At 47.2% G+C, this 14,478-nt stretch overlaps 1 protein-coding gene across 3 annotated transcripts in view; it reads right to left on the bottom strand.

Annotated features, from left to right (window-relative positions):
* Positions 1-14,478, bottom strand: part of LOC109303281 (granulocyte-macrophage colony-stimulating factor receptor subunit alpha-like) — a 61,860-nt gene that overhangs the window by 34,929 nt on the left and 12,453 nt on the right. For 2 of the 3 annotated variants that reach the window (XM_019525458.1, XM_019525456.1), the window contains exons 1-4: positions 10,431-10,555; positions 3,260-3,375; positions 2,943-3,076; positions 1,140-1,257 (exon numbers count right to left, since the gene is read on the bottom strand). In XM_019525458.1, the coding sequence (XP_019381003.1) occupies positions 1,140-1,257; positions 2,943-3,076; positions 3,260-3,344 (337 nt within the window). In that variant the 5' untranslated portion in view covers positions 3,345-3,375; positions 10,431-10,555. Of the gene's footprint in view, positions 1-1,139; positions 1,258-2,942; positions 3,077-3,259; positions 3,376-10,430; positions 10,556-14,478 lie in introns of those variants that run through there. The other variant, XM_019525457.1, reaches the window with a different exon arrangement.

Raw genomic sequence — 14,478 nt, 5'->3', positions numbered from 1 at the left:
CAACTCCCCCCCCCCGCTGATCCCACCTGCTTCCCAATCCCTCCTGCAGATCCTACTCCCCCCGCAGGAACCCCACCTGCCTCCCTGAACCCCATGACCTCCCATGGAACCTGCCTGCCCCCTTGATTCCCTCCCCTAAACCTCCACCCGGTAACCCTCAGCCTTTCCCTCAGCTTTTCCCACCCTGATTGCCCTTAGATAGGGTAGTCATTTTTAACCAGATCTAACTTCCCCTAACTATCCTGAATGTCTGTAGGCACCTCTAGTGAGTTGTTAGAGTATGTATCTAGGTTAGAGAGGCTCACTCTAGTTTCCTCTTTCTGGATCAAAGAATCATATTAAATTTATGCCTGGCAACCCAGGTTCAGCAGGGGAAATGGAGGGTAGCCAGTTAGTTTACATGTGAGATGTGGGTTTGAATCCCTATGGAAGGAATGGAGCCAGGGTTTCCTTCTTCTGGAGTGAATGCTGTGACTAGAAGGCTATTGAAAAAGGCAGCAAGGTTCTCAGGGAAACTGGTGGCTGCCACTGCATTTTTCCAAGGACCTTAGTCAGACATGTTTGCCCTGGGAAGGCTTATTAGTTCAAACCCTTTAGGCAAGATAGAGGAATGACTCATTACTGGACCCCAGTAGGAGTAGTTGGATGCCAGTGTGTTCAGCTCTGTCACAGTTGATGCACCTCTTCCACATTCAAAAGGAAAACTTCTAGTGTCTGGGGAACCTTGTTGGTGAAAAATATAAAACCCATGGAGTTAGGCACCTGCAGCAGCTAAATGAGGGACATTTAGTTTCAGCTTAAGGGGTTGTTTTTTTTTGGGGGGGGGTGCGGATACTTTCCAGGGAGACTAAAAGACAAAAGTAGCAATACCATGCAGAACATCGTAATCCTGGAAGCTCCTTTCTAGGTCCAGAGAATCTTTAGATTCAATAAAGAGGGACCATTCTGCTGGCCTAATGTCTCGTGCAGAATTCAGCCCCAGATTTTTTACATAAGACAGCCATTTTAGCAGATTTTGAAAAGGATTTTTAATAAGAAACTGAAGTAAATTATAACTTCTATAAAGAAATGTGTTTTAGAGGGTTTGCTTTTAACAGTGTTGTAGAAGACAAAACCTGTCCCAAACACTGGAAAGTTACCTTCAGGAATAAATGTGCATTCACTTGAATATGAGACCATGTCATAGTTTCCTTCAACTCTAAAGATTGCTCCTTCATGTATAGGCCTCCTTGAAAATATGCAGTTTTTCTTGTTCACCTGAAAAACAACATACATTTGTGTCAATCCTTTGTTTTTTCCTTTCCTATTGTAGGTGGTCATTGCCCCAGGAATAACCCAATCAAAATGCTAGCTGCAGCTAGTGGGACAGCTCACAGTGGGCAAAGTTACAGATGTGTGTAAGTCTTGTGAGGGTCCAGGCCTATATTTGCTCTGTCCCCAGCTGCATTAATTCCTGAAGGAGAAATCCAGGGGGAACTACAGGCATTGGTGCCAGGGGTGCGAACAGTTTAGTCTTTGGCTCCCCCAATACTTCTCTCCCACTAAAGTCCATGGAACTCCTTCATTAAAGAGCTTTAGCAGATTTTGTAGGGAACTATGGATAGCAGCAGTGTGCTCCCTTCTCTTCTGGAAGGGCAAAAGAAAATCTGCTCCACACAGTGCCCCCCCCCATGGGACATTGTGACCATGTGACTGACCTTCTGCATCACACAAAACACTGAATGTCACTCAGTAATTCTTGCATCATGCTAAACTCTTAGGGTAGAAACATATTGCCAAGCTGAAGCAGATCAACTGTGGTGGGACCTGTGTGTCACCCAACAAAGAGCATCAGCTTCACATGGAGGCATGGGATGCTGGGGATTACCCAACTCGTACCCCAGTCCCTGGCAAGATTAATGCTGATCCATGCCTCCTCATGAGGCATGGTTCACTTCTGATCCCAGCATGGAGACACAAGGTGCCCAGGATTCACTAGGTCCCATGCTGGCATTACTCCATTTGCAGAGATGTGCCCTGGGGCGCATTTCTCTAGGTGGGAAAAGCAAGGCAGGTGCTCCAGGAGATTGAGGGAACCAATCCAACCCAGTTTTCCTGACTTCAGGCCTCTCAAGTCCTGGACTTCTTCCCAGGGTGGTGGGAGAGTGCAGACAGCTCTGGGCTTCCCACATGCTACCACCATAGACCAAGGAGATGGCCATAATGAAGTAGCACAATTTATCAGTAGCTTTTGTCATGCTACCAATGTAGCATGACAAAGGGTCAGGACATCTATTTGCTTGGCATTTGTGCTATAGTAAAAGTTGTTGTTATGACGATGCAAATATGACATCAAGCAATATTTGTTTCTACCCTTTCCCACAGCATCACAATGATATTGCTGGACCTAAATGGGATGCTCAGTTGGTCATTGCCTTGTCTTGCTCTCCCTCCCAGTGATTTTCAGAATCACTCCTTTTCTGGATATTGTCCCTCATTCTTAACTACATACAGAGACCTCCAGGAGGTCTTGGAAACAAAATGAGTAATCTTGTTGAATATTAAATGCGTCTTTACATGTGCTCCTGGGTGGGATCTTTAATTAGAGGGATTCGTGTATTCAGTGTACTGCACTTCAAAACGGTGGTGGGGGGTGCTTTAACTAAAGGTCATTCAACAAGCTTTAGTTAAAGTGCCCTCACCGCCATTTTGAAGCATAGGGATAATGATACATAAGACACAAAGGCTGATGGAGCACACTAATTGGCATGCTCCAGCAGATTTAATTAATCGAGTCTGCTCCAACATGCTGTAGTTACAGCACATCAGAGCTGCATCCCTGCACATGTACAGGCACCCTGAGATTCGACCAGTCCTGCACACATTCTTGTTTAAGAAATTAAGGCTATAAAAGGGAAAGACGTAAGTAAGTGTTTCTAGCAGCAAGTGAGTAGCAAACTTACCTCTTTTTCTGCAGACCTGTTTTTTGTTTCCAGAGTACATTGGTATTTGGTAATATTGAGACTGCTGTCCCAAGTCAGCTCTAGTTTTTTCAGATTCACCGCCAAGTTTGTAATGGGTGAGGTTGTCTCATTTGCTGAAAGTTTTATAAATAAATATCAGAAAGATGTGATAAGTTCTCTCAAAGTTTTTAGGTGCAGAGGCCTTTATCTAGGCATGGCACAGAAAACCAACCTTTGCTTCATTGCAAATATCCTAAGTGTGAAATGAAATGAAACTCAATTTTTCCAAATGCCTCAGATCAAAGGATTTAACTTACAGTATGTACACTGGATAGTAGCATGCACTGGATGAAATGGCAGGATGCACCAGATAATGGCAGACACACCTAAAGTGATCACCATGATGTTGCTTGGAAACAGACAGGAATAACACCTGAAGAAAAGGAAAGATGTTAGGATTCATTTGGGCTTCTGTAAAACTTGATTGTTTTTAAGAAAAGGAGCTGAATTCTGGCTAAGTTTCTGCTTCAAAGGCTGCAGAAACTTTCCTGGTGCTCTAAATCCTTTTTTGTAGTGCACATAAAATACAAAGTGCAGTGGGAGAGTGACAAAGAGATGACTGAAGGGAGTTTGGGGCAATGCCTGATATATTGACTCATGGTAGTTAGAGCACTTTGCTGGGAAGTAAGAGATGCAGTTTCAAACCCTGTAAGGTGACAGGGCCCTAAAATATGGGTTTTCTGTATCCCAGGGAGGTGCCCTAACCCCACAACCACTTTGCTTATCACTACCATTTTACCCCTGGCAGCTCTGTGCACAGATGCACATGGAATCCAAGTTGTGTGCAGGTGCCAAAAATTAAATTTACATATCTCTGTAAGTTACACACCTCAGTGTCATGGGGAAATACGATTTTGTCCTTAGCCTCCTTGGGTGCATCTACATGGGATGTTTACTGTGGAGCTGTAACCAACTCCCCATTAGGATAGTACTACCAAACACAAGTACTATGTTACAGTGGAGTTATTTACTCCACTGCAATGCACATGTAAAGAACCTTTAGTATTTGTTCTTGATGGGACTGATGGGGCTGGCTGGGGCACAAGGGTATTTCAGTGCAGGGGCTGCCTGCTGGTAAGCCCAGCACCAAAAACACCTCCTACCTCAGCCAGCCCTCTGCAGCACATTGAGCTAGGTCAGAGCATCCCCAGGCTGGCAGGCTCCCTGCCATCGAGGATTGCTCTGTCCCAGCTAGACATGCTATGGTTTCAGGTGCACGTGCAAATGTGAACTGCACCAAAGTTTATTCAGCCACCTTAATTGCATGTGTAGACGCACCCTCTGTGTCTCAGTTCTGCACTGCATCAAGGCTTAATAGCTTTTTCCTTCTCATCAGGAATACTGTCAAGCGTGTGATGTACTCCTGTACTATCGTAAGGGCTATATAAGAATCTGAGATATCAGTCTGATTGTTGTATTTTTGGGTTTGGAGCATGTGAAAAAGATCAGGTGCATGTTCAGAGTATCTGTGCCAAGACATGCTGATGGATAGACATACTCTTAGATATGCAGGACGAAATTTGTCTGGGTCAGGCCAGGATGCCAAAAGAAGCACACGTGCGCAGCAGCGCGCATGAACCCTTGGCTCCCCCTGGTCCTACCAAGTGGAGCGGCAATACTGGTGGGTGAGGAGCCAGCAGGAGCCAGCAGCAGCAATCAGGTAAGCCGGGGGAGGGAAGGGGAGGGAACTGGGCCAGTTGGGTCAGCTGTAGGGGATCAGGAAGGGGTTTTTCTCCCCTCCCGTCCCTATATAGCCGTGCCAGGTGGAAGCCACGCTCCTGAGCCGCACGAACAGGCCCCGCAAACAGGTGTGCTCTTCTACTCTGTTTACCAGGGTGCCCCTTGGGGTTACTAGAAAAAACGGCCATAAACTGAAAGAGAGTAGTTTTAGATTGGACATCAGGAAGAACTTTATGGTGAGGGTTGCCAAAATATGGAACGGGCTTCCAAGAGAGGTGGTGCTTTCCCCTACCTTGGAGGTGTTCAAAAGGAGATTAGACAAGCACCTGGCTGGGGTTACTTGACCCCAGAGAAGGGGGTTGGACTCAATGATCTAATAGGTCCCTTCCAACCCTGGAAATCTATGAAATCTATGAAATTCAGATGCAAATCTGATCATAAAATACTAAAGGTTCTTTATTTCACTGGTATAGAAACCCACAAATTCCTTCTTGGAACAGTATGGGTCCTTCTTCTTTCAATATCTGTTTCTGTCAAATGTGTTTTTCTTCTTAGAAGAATTACTACAAGGAAACAGATCAGACTATTGCACATTTTTCCCCTATTATGAAAACAAATCTGTTAAGGTTTCATGATGATTAACCTCCCCAGGGAACACTTGAATTACAGAAAAAGTAAGCACAAGGTTATATTCTGTGAACAGTTTTACCTTTCCACACTACAACTTACAACCATTTCAAAAGAACAGGCTACAATCCAATTCCATTTTGAAGTGCAGACATAACCGTCCATCATGCTATGCTAGAAACCTTTGTTACAACTTGAGAGTACCCAGAAAACTGGAAAAGTAGAACAGCTATTCTGCAAAACTGAAACTGAGCCCAGGTCAAGACAGCTATGATGTCTGACATTGAACTTGATGGACCCTTCTTGATGTTACTGCATACATTAAAAAAATAAGTCAGAATCATTTCCTTTTAGGGAGTCATTGTTACATAGCATGAATGTGGGTTATCAGGATGTGACTTTACAGAAGGGTCCATATGACTAACACAGAGCAGAAAAACTGAACAGAAAGTTTTAAAAATTAGACACAACAAATGCTTTCTGTTTTCCAACCTGCTTCATACATATCTGAGAGAACTATTCTGTATGTTGGAGAAAATTGTAGAGAGGAATAGGGAGAGAAAGAGAGGGACAAGTAGGGCATCAAGGCTAACGGTAGGATAAGAAGGGTAAATACAGTTATGCAGTTCAGTTAGTAAGTCAGATTATCTATTATACCTTCCTAATATGGCATGGGGAAACTTTTATCTCCACATGTGGTAGAAACAAACACTTACATATTTCCATGACGTGAAATGTTCAATATCATAGTACTTAAGTGAAATTAAGAGCCAGGATTTATAAACAAACATTGAACTGCCTCCTGTATCTGAGTACAATGGGTCATACTCGCTTCCATCTATTAGGTATATAAATGGACATAAATCTCAGTGCGTGATACTATTCCACCCAGTTCAGGTGGTGAGAATCCACCAAAGCCTCTGTTTTTGTAACATACTACTGTCATATAACCCTTTAAGACTGAAGTCATTAAAAAAAAATAATAAAAAGAAGAGAAAGGAAAAAAGAAACAGATACCTGTTTTTCAGGGACTTGAGTAGGTTGGAACAGAATCATGCTTAGGAGCGTAAGTACACTTATATGCCTAATAGGTAGATGAGAATCTGACCCCAGATACAGCCTGTGTAATGATATCCATCTTACCAAGTGCAAGGGAAAGTGTTCTATAAATTTCCATTAGATTTTTTTAAAGCATTGAGGTAGCAGCATTTGTTCTCCAGAAGAACTCCAGCAGTTCATCTGGAGAACTTATGTGCTGCCCTGGCAACAGAGAGGGAAGAGCACATTTCATTGGTGGAGGAGGACAGGCCAGGCCTCACCAAAGTGAGAACGACTGAGACAACTGCCACCAGAAAAAGCACTGGGCAGTGGTGGTTGGAGAGTCCCTTCTGCAGGGGACAGAGGGAGTCATCTGCCCACCTGACCTGTTGTCTTGGGAAGTATGCTGCTTGCCCAGATCAGAGATATGTCATGGAGGGATTATTGAGACTCATCCAGCCCTCTGACTACTACCCTATGCTGCTCATTCATGTGATCACCAATGATACTGTCAGGGGAGACCCTGAGCAGATCAAAAGTGACTACAGGGCTCTAGGGGCAAGGGTGAGGGGGTCTGGGGCTCAGGTTGTGTTCCTGTTGATCCTTTGGGCAAGGGAAAGGGCCTGTGCAGGAATAAGTGCATCCTGCAGATCAACACCTAGCTATGCAGGTGGTTTCACCAGCAGGGATTTGGCTTCTTGGAACACCAGCCCATCGTCAAAGAAGAAGGATTGCTGGGAAGAGATGGGATCCACCTGACAAAGAGAGGGAAAAGGGTCTTCACAGACAGGCTTGCTAACCTAGTGAGGAAGGCTTTAAAATTATGTTTGCCTGGGGATGGAGACCAAAGCCCTGAGGTAAGTGGGGAAATGGGAGACCTGGAGGAAGAGGAAGCAGGAGGGGGCAACAGGGAAGGTGCTCTCATACTTCCTGAGATATCAGAACAATTGATTAGTTACCATAGGTGCCTGTACACAAGTTCACGGAGCCTGGAAAAGAAGCAGGAAAAATTGGAAGTCCTCAGACGGTTACAGAACTATGGTGCAATTGGAATAACAGAGACTTGGTGAGATAGCTCACATGACTGGACCACTGTCACGGGTGGGTACAAACTGTTCAGGAAGGACAGGCAGGGGAGAAGAGGAGGAGTTGCTGCACTTTATGTAAAAGAGCTGTATGACTGCTCAGAGCTCCAGTATGAAACTGGAGATAGGCCTCTGGGTTAAGGTTAGAGGGGAAACCAATATGGGTGATGTTGGAGTGGGGGTCTGATATAGACCACTGTGATCAGGAGGAAGTGGTGGATGAGGCCTTCTTCAAAACAGCTAGCAAAAGTTTCCCAGTCACAAGCCCTGGTTCTCATGGGGGACTTTAGTCACCCTGATATCTGCTGGGAGGGGAATACAGCAGTGTGGAGGCAACCTAGGATGTGTTTGAAGAACATTAGGGATAACTTCCTGGTGCAAGTGCTGGAGCAGCAAACTAGGGGTTGTGCTCTTCTTGATCTGCTGCTCACAAACAGGGAAGAATTGGTTGGGAATGTAGTAGTGGATGGCAACTTGGGTAGCAGTGATCACAAGTTGATTGAGTTCAGGATCCCAAGGAAAGGAAGGAAGGAAAGCAGCAGGGTAAAGTCCCTGGACTTCAGAAAAGCAGACTTAGACTCACTCAGGAAAATCAACAGCAGAATACCCTGGGAAGCCAGACTGATGCAGAGAGGAGTCCAGGAGAGCTGGCTGTATTTTAAAGAAGGCTTACTATGAGTGCAGGAACAAGCCATCCTGATGTGCAGGAAGATGAGCAAGCATGGCAAAAGACCAGCTTGGCTTAGCAGGAAACTCTTCAGTAAACTAAGTCACAAGAAGGAAGCTTATATAAGAAGTGGAAACTTGGACAAATACGTAGGGAGACATATAAGAGCATTGCTCGGGCATGCAGGGATGAAGTCAGGAAGGCCAAAGTGCAACTGGGGTTGCAGCTAGCAAGGGATGTGAAGGCAACAAGAATGGTTTCTACATGTATGTTGGTAGCCAGAGAAAGATCAGAGAAAGTGTGAGTCCCTTACTGAAGGGGGGGAGGCAACTTTGTGACAGAGGATGCAGAAAAGGCTGAAGAGCTCAATGTCTTTTTTGCCCCAGTCTTCACAGGCAAGGTCATCTCCCAGACTACTGCACCTGACAGCACAATTTGGGGAGGAGGTGAGTGGCCAACAGTGGCAAAAGAACAGATTACAGACTATTTAGAGGAGCTGGACATGTACAAGTCCATGGGGGCATATGGGATGCCCCAGAGCGTGCTGAAGCAGTTGGCTGATGAGGTTGCAGAGCCTTTGGCTATCATCTTTGAAAACTCGTGGTGATCAGGAGAAGTCCTGGATGACTGCAAAAGGCAAACATAGTGTCCATATTTAAGAAAGGGAAAAAGGAAGTTCCAGGGAACTACAGACCAGTCAGCTTCACCTCAGTCCCTGAAAAAATCATGGAGCAGATCCTCCAAGAATCCATTTCTAAGCACTTGGAGGAGAAAAAGTGATCAGGAACAGTCAGCATGGATTTACCAGGGGCAAGTCATGCCTGACTAACCTGATTGCCATCTATAATGAGAAGACTAGCTCTGTGGATGCGGGGAGACCAGGGGATATGGTTTACCTTGATATTAGCAAGCTTTTGATATAGCCCACAACATTCTTGCAGGCAAGCTAAGGAAGTAGGGAGCTGGATGAATGGACTGTAAGGTGGACAGAAAACTGGCTGGAGCATTGGGCTCAGAGAGTAGTAATAAATGCCTCAATATCTAGTTGGCAGCCAGTATGAAGTAGAGTGCCCCAGGGGTTGGTCTTGTGACCAGTTTTGTTCAAGATCTTCATCGGTGACCTGAAAGATGGCATAGAGTGCACCCTCAGCAAGTTTGCAGATGACAACAAGCTGGGGTGGGGGGGAGGGGGAGAGAAGGCAGGGGGGTAGTAGATATGCTGGAGGGTAGGGCTAGGATTCAGAGTGACTTAGACAAATTGGAGGATTGGGCCAAAAGGAATCTTATGAGGTTCAACAAGGACAAGTGCAGCACTTAGGATGGAACAATCCCATGCACCGGTACAGCTGACTGGCTGGGCAGCAGCTCTGCAGAAAAGGACCTAAGGGTTACAAAGGCCAATAAGCTGAATAAGAGCCAACAGTGTGCCCTTGTTGCCAAGAAGGCTAATGGCACACTGGGCTACATTGGTAGGAGTGTAGCTAGCAGATCAAGGGAAGTGATTATTCCCCTCTATTCAACACTGGTGAAGCCACGTCTGGAGTACTGGTGGGGGGCCCCCAACAGAGAAAGGATGAGGACAGCTTGGAGAGAGTCCAGTGGAGGGTGACAAAAATGGTGAGGGGGCTGGGGAACATGACTTATGAGGCAAGACTGGAGGGAACTGGGCTTGTATTTAGTCTAGAGAAGAGGAGACTGAGAGGAGATTTAAATAACAGCCTTCATCTACCTGAAGGGGGGGTTGAAAGAGCATGGAGCTAAACTGTTCTCAGTGATGGCAGATGACAGAACAAGGAGCAACAGTGTCAAGTTGTAGCAAGGGAAGTTTAGGCTAGGTATTAGAAAGAATTCTCTGACTAGGAGGGTAGTAAAATACTAGAAAAGGTTCCCCAGAGAGGACGTGGAATCTCCATCCTTGGAGATTTTTAAGATCTGGCTAGACAAAGCTTTGGCTGGGATGATCTAGTTGGGTGATCCTGCTTTGAACAGGGGGTTGGACTAGATCACGTCCTGAGGTGCCTTCCCACCCTGATTTTTTTATGATTCTATGATTTTCTGTGGCTTAAAAAAAAGAAAGGTGTTGAGTGAAATAGAGCACTGCACAGTGGAAAAAGCCTTGGCATCATCTTTATTGGACATTGCAGTAGTGTTGAAAAGTTGAGCACTCTTTTACTGATTTCTTAGAGATATTTCAGTTATATGGGAAAATATAAACAGATCCTAAATACTTTGTCTCAGCCTCTCTCAAGCAAAAAGAGTGCTCATTCAAGACATTTATTCCACTGAAAACATTTATGGCAGATGAAATCATAAATAGACAAAAATGCCTACCTTCTCAAAACTCCTTTATCTCATTTAGCAGAATGTTGCAACAATGATGCCCAGCGAGGACTGCAATGCTCAAGTCTGAAGCTGGAAGGGTGCAGCAATAATATGGTTTCTACTTTGTCACTGTATAGTAACCTTTGTTCTTCCTTACATAATAGGAAGTCTTGTGATAGCTTTACTACTTAGTCACTATTTCCTTTAACTCTCAACTCCCTTAATTCTCAACACAGTCCACCCATACAGTGGAATACAGTTGTTGTTTGGATTAGTGAGAAAAAAGTGTGCCACTGATCAAAGCAGGTAGAACTCCACCAGTGTTAGTTCCAGCCCTGAGAGCATTTACATCTTCAACCAGTTAGTTCAGGTGTTTAAGGATTTAGACACCTATGGGCAGATTTTGTTTCACCTATGGAACTTCAAAGTAGACTTAGGCATTTATGAGCAATCTTATTCCTCTGGCTCAACATGAAAAATCTATCAATACACCTATTTTTGCAACACCATCATTCTGTCTTTAAGAGTGAGCCACAGAAAAGCAGCAAGTAAAAAATTATTTTTAACTTAATTTTTTCCCCTAGCTCAGAGCCATAGGAGGTTAACCGCAGTGAGGGCATGGAGCATGGATCCTGGGAAAGCATGCTTCTATGGTCTCCATGGTCTTGTTGCCCAACAGCTCTGCTCCCAACATCAAGCCACTGAGGGTTAACTGCAGCAACAGCATGCAGCCTGCAGAACCATGCCTCCCTGCACTCCTTGACCTTGCCATGTGGCAGCTCCATTCCTTGTCACCAGAGTTTATCTGTGGTCATGGGGAAGCCTCCACCCCTTGCTGCCAGGGGTTATCTGTGGTGATGCCTTCCTCCCTTTGTCTAGGGGAAAAGGGCCTGGCAGGCATGGAAAATTCCAGTTCAATTAAGTTCAGTTTACCTTAGGTTAAGATTTCTCATGTGTTGTGCCCAGCTTAAAGGCATAGGACAGACCCTAGCAAGGCTTGGGAGCACTGCGATGGAATAGGGGCCTTGGGACTTGGTTTGGCATGGCTCTTTGCAGGCAACTGCATGATCTTGTCAGCTCAGCACTCACCATCCCCCTTCTTAGGCTGGGACAAGACTATGGAGGACTCGGGTGGGGAGTGGGGAGGGGAACTGGGTCCCCCCCAAATCTCACTATGTGGGACAGGGCCATGGGAGTTGTGGGGGAGGATGTGGATGTGGGAGAGTGGGTGGGTATGGGGGATTTGCGGTGTGTGTATGCAGGGCAGTTGTGGGGGAGCTGTGGGTGTGGGGATGTGGGGTGTGTAGAGAGGAGGGTGGCTGGGTGTGTGTGGGAGGGGTGTAGGTGTGGGATGTGCATGGGGAAGTATGTGTGCATGTGTATGGTGGGGTGTGTGTGGCCCCTGGCAAGCTCCAGGACTGGTGAGCCCCAGGACTGCACATGGCCAGGCTGCTGGCTCCATCATGGGGACTCACATGCCCAAACCCTGTGCTGCTGAGGGAAGCCCCAAGGTTGAAGCTGGAAATGTAGTTCATGGGGCTCGACTGGGGTGGCAGGGAGCAGGGGTGAGCCGGCCTGATTCCCTGTCATTCCTCATGACCTGTGCAAGGTAGTGAGCAGGTCCAGGCCATCAAGTGCATCGCGTAGAGCTCCCCACAGAGGCACATGGCTCAGGTGGAGAACCTGGGAACTGTATGCGAGCCCCAGGAGCCTTGTGCGATGAAGCCAGGTGGACCCTGCCAGCCCATGCCCTGCACTCCCACTGCTGCCACTGCTTCCCCTGCTGACCTGCCTGCCCCCACTCCTCCAATGCTTCCATACCTTCCTCCCTAGTGCTTCCACCCTTATTCTGCTCACTACCACTACTTTCCACCCTGCAGGACTGGGGTTGGGGTGTCCCTCAGGTGAGGGCAGGAGTGCAGCACACACTGCCCTCATGGGGCCGACACAGCAGGCAGAGCCTGGGGCTGGGCCAGATACAGTGAATTGATAGGCAACTACCCTTGGGTGGCATGAAGTCACTTGCTGGGCTGGATCCATCCCATGGGCCATATTTTGCCCACCCCTGTTCTAGGGGCTACCCTACCACAAGCAGCTCAACCACTGTGACCACAAATCTCAGTAGGGTACAGTTGTCAGTCACACCAAGGACCCACCTCCATATTATCCTGCCCTGGCAATCCTGATGTTACATACCCCTCCTGGGGCATGGGCTTCCAGCCCCATTCCTTGCCCCTTTTGGGTTATAGACTAGGGCTGTGCGAAGCTTTGGTCCCTGATTCAATTCAGCAGAGATTCGGCCCAATTTGATGGCTGAATCTCTGAACCTGAATCAAATCAGAAGACTCTTTAATCTCTCTGAATCAAACTGGAACCCTCTGAACTGATTCAGAGAGATTCGGAAAGATTTGGCGATTCAGACATAGACCCAGCGTTAATTGTTTTTTTCTACATATCTCAAGGTACCAGGTAGCTCATGAATGGTGTGGTGGTGGGGCTGCTGGAGCATCCCACAGAAGCATGGGGGACTCCCCAGCACGCTTGGCAGCAGACTTGGAAGTGCACCAGAAGCCCCAGAAGCCTCGGAAGTGCACTTCCAGGTCTGCTGGGGAGTTTGCTGCCCCCCCCCACCTCTCTGGCTTGGCAACTGGTGCCTCTTGGGTCTGGGGGGGCACCTGGAGTCCCCCCATGGCTGAATGATGAGCTAGGGGGGCCCGGGAGGGCCCCCCCCCCCCATGTGCTGCTCAGCAGACCCGCCCAGAAGTGGACCAGAAGTACTTTTGGTCCACTTCTGGGTTTGCCGCCAAGCACATGTGCCCCTGCCCCCCACCCTGCACTCCTGCAGGACGCTTCATCTGCCCCAGCATTGCAGCATTCATAAGCCATGGCTGGTACCTCAAGGTACGTAGAAAAAAACATTTAAAGTTGCGCCTATGGCCGAATCATTGATTTTCCGAATCACATTGAATCTTCAGATTTGGATTCAGCCAAGTAGAATCAGAGAGAGTGATCCAAATCAATGAATTGAATCTTTGTCCCTGATTCAGGCCGAATCTGAATTGAATACAGGCCATTTCATACACCCCTACTACTACAGACCTCCAGACCCCTTGGCCAGGTCCATCTCAGCCCTAGGCCCTCTGGACCCAGCTTTCTTCCCCCGGTCTCTGGGCTCCCACACTCAACCCCTCATTAGGCTCCAGATCCCTCCACATGTCACACAAACACAGCCCCCCACTCTGGGCTCATCCAGACCCCTAAATAGGTCCCCAGACATGCAGCACCTCTCTCAGGGCTACAGACCCCATACTGGGTCCCCTGAAACCTCCATCCCTATGATTCCTTCCCAGACCTTCAGGCTTCTTACTGTTTTCTCCCTGCTGGCATTGAGGAGCTGCAGCCTTCCTGCCAGGCAATATTTCCTCACCAGCTTCCAGAATCTCACTGTCAGCTGCTTGCAGGGTCTGGGCTTATATCCTACATAATCCTAGCCCTCCTTCAATCAGGGGAGCCCTAGCTACCACCCATGGGCTCCTGGGGTCATATTACCCCATATTCAGCTCTGGCCCCACCTACAGGCTGCTATGGCCTCTGAAAGGGGCAGATGCCTTAAGCATCCTGCTACACCTCCCACTCAGGGTGCCTGACCGTCCTCCACTACACCTGATTTTATCTTGCCCCATCCCCAGCCTTCCCTGGAGAGGGCAGTGCTGCTGGGGTTTGTTGGAGCAGGCAGGCATGGGCCCAGTCTACTGGGCTCAGCCAGGGCCTCTTAAGGGCCCAGCCCTTAACCACCACCCATAGTTCATAAACACATGAGAAAGTCTTGGTTTTTTTCCATTTCCTGAATTTGATATAAAATATAAATGCTTTAAATAATGATATAAAAACTTTTTATATAACCTTAAAGGATTATAGGAGACCAAGGTGGGATGATGCTCAACCTTCCTTCTTCCTTTCCTTCCTTCCTCCTTGTTGTACCACCCCCCTCCCTTCCCCACTGTCACCACAGCCACTGGCTGTGCCACCCCTCCCTGTGCCAGCCAGGACCCTCTAC

The sequence above is a fragment of the Gavialis gangeticus genome, unplaced genomic scaffold (assembly GCF_001723915.1).
Source record: "Gavialis gangeticus isolate Ggan-Ray unplaced genomic scaffold, GavGan_comp1, whole genome shotgun sequence".
NCBI classification, from domain to species: domain Eukaryota; kingdom Metazoa; phylum Chordata; order Crocodylia; family Gavialidae; genus Gavialis; species Gavialis gangeticus.
The sequence above is the reverse complement of the archived record's forward strand: the minus strand, read 5'-3'. Positions and strand labels throughout refer to the sequence as shown.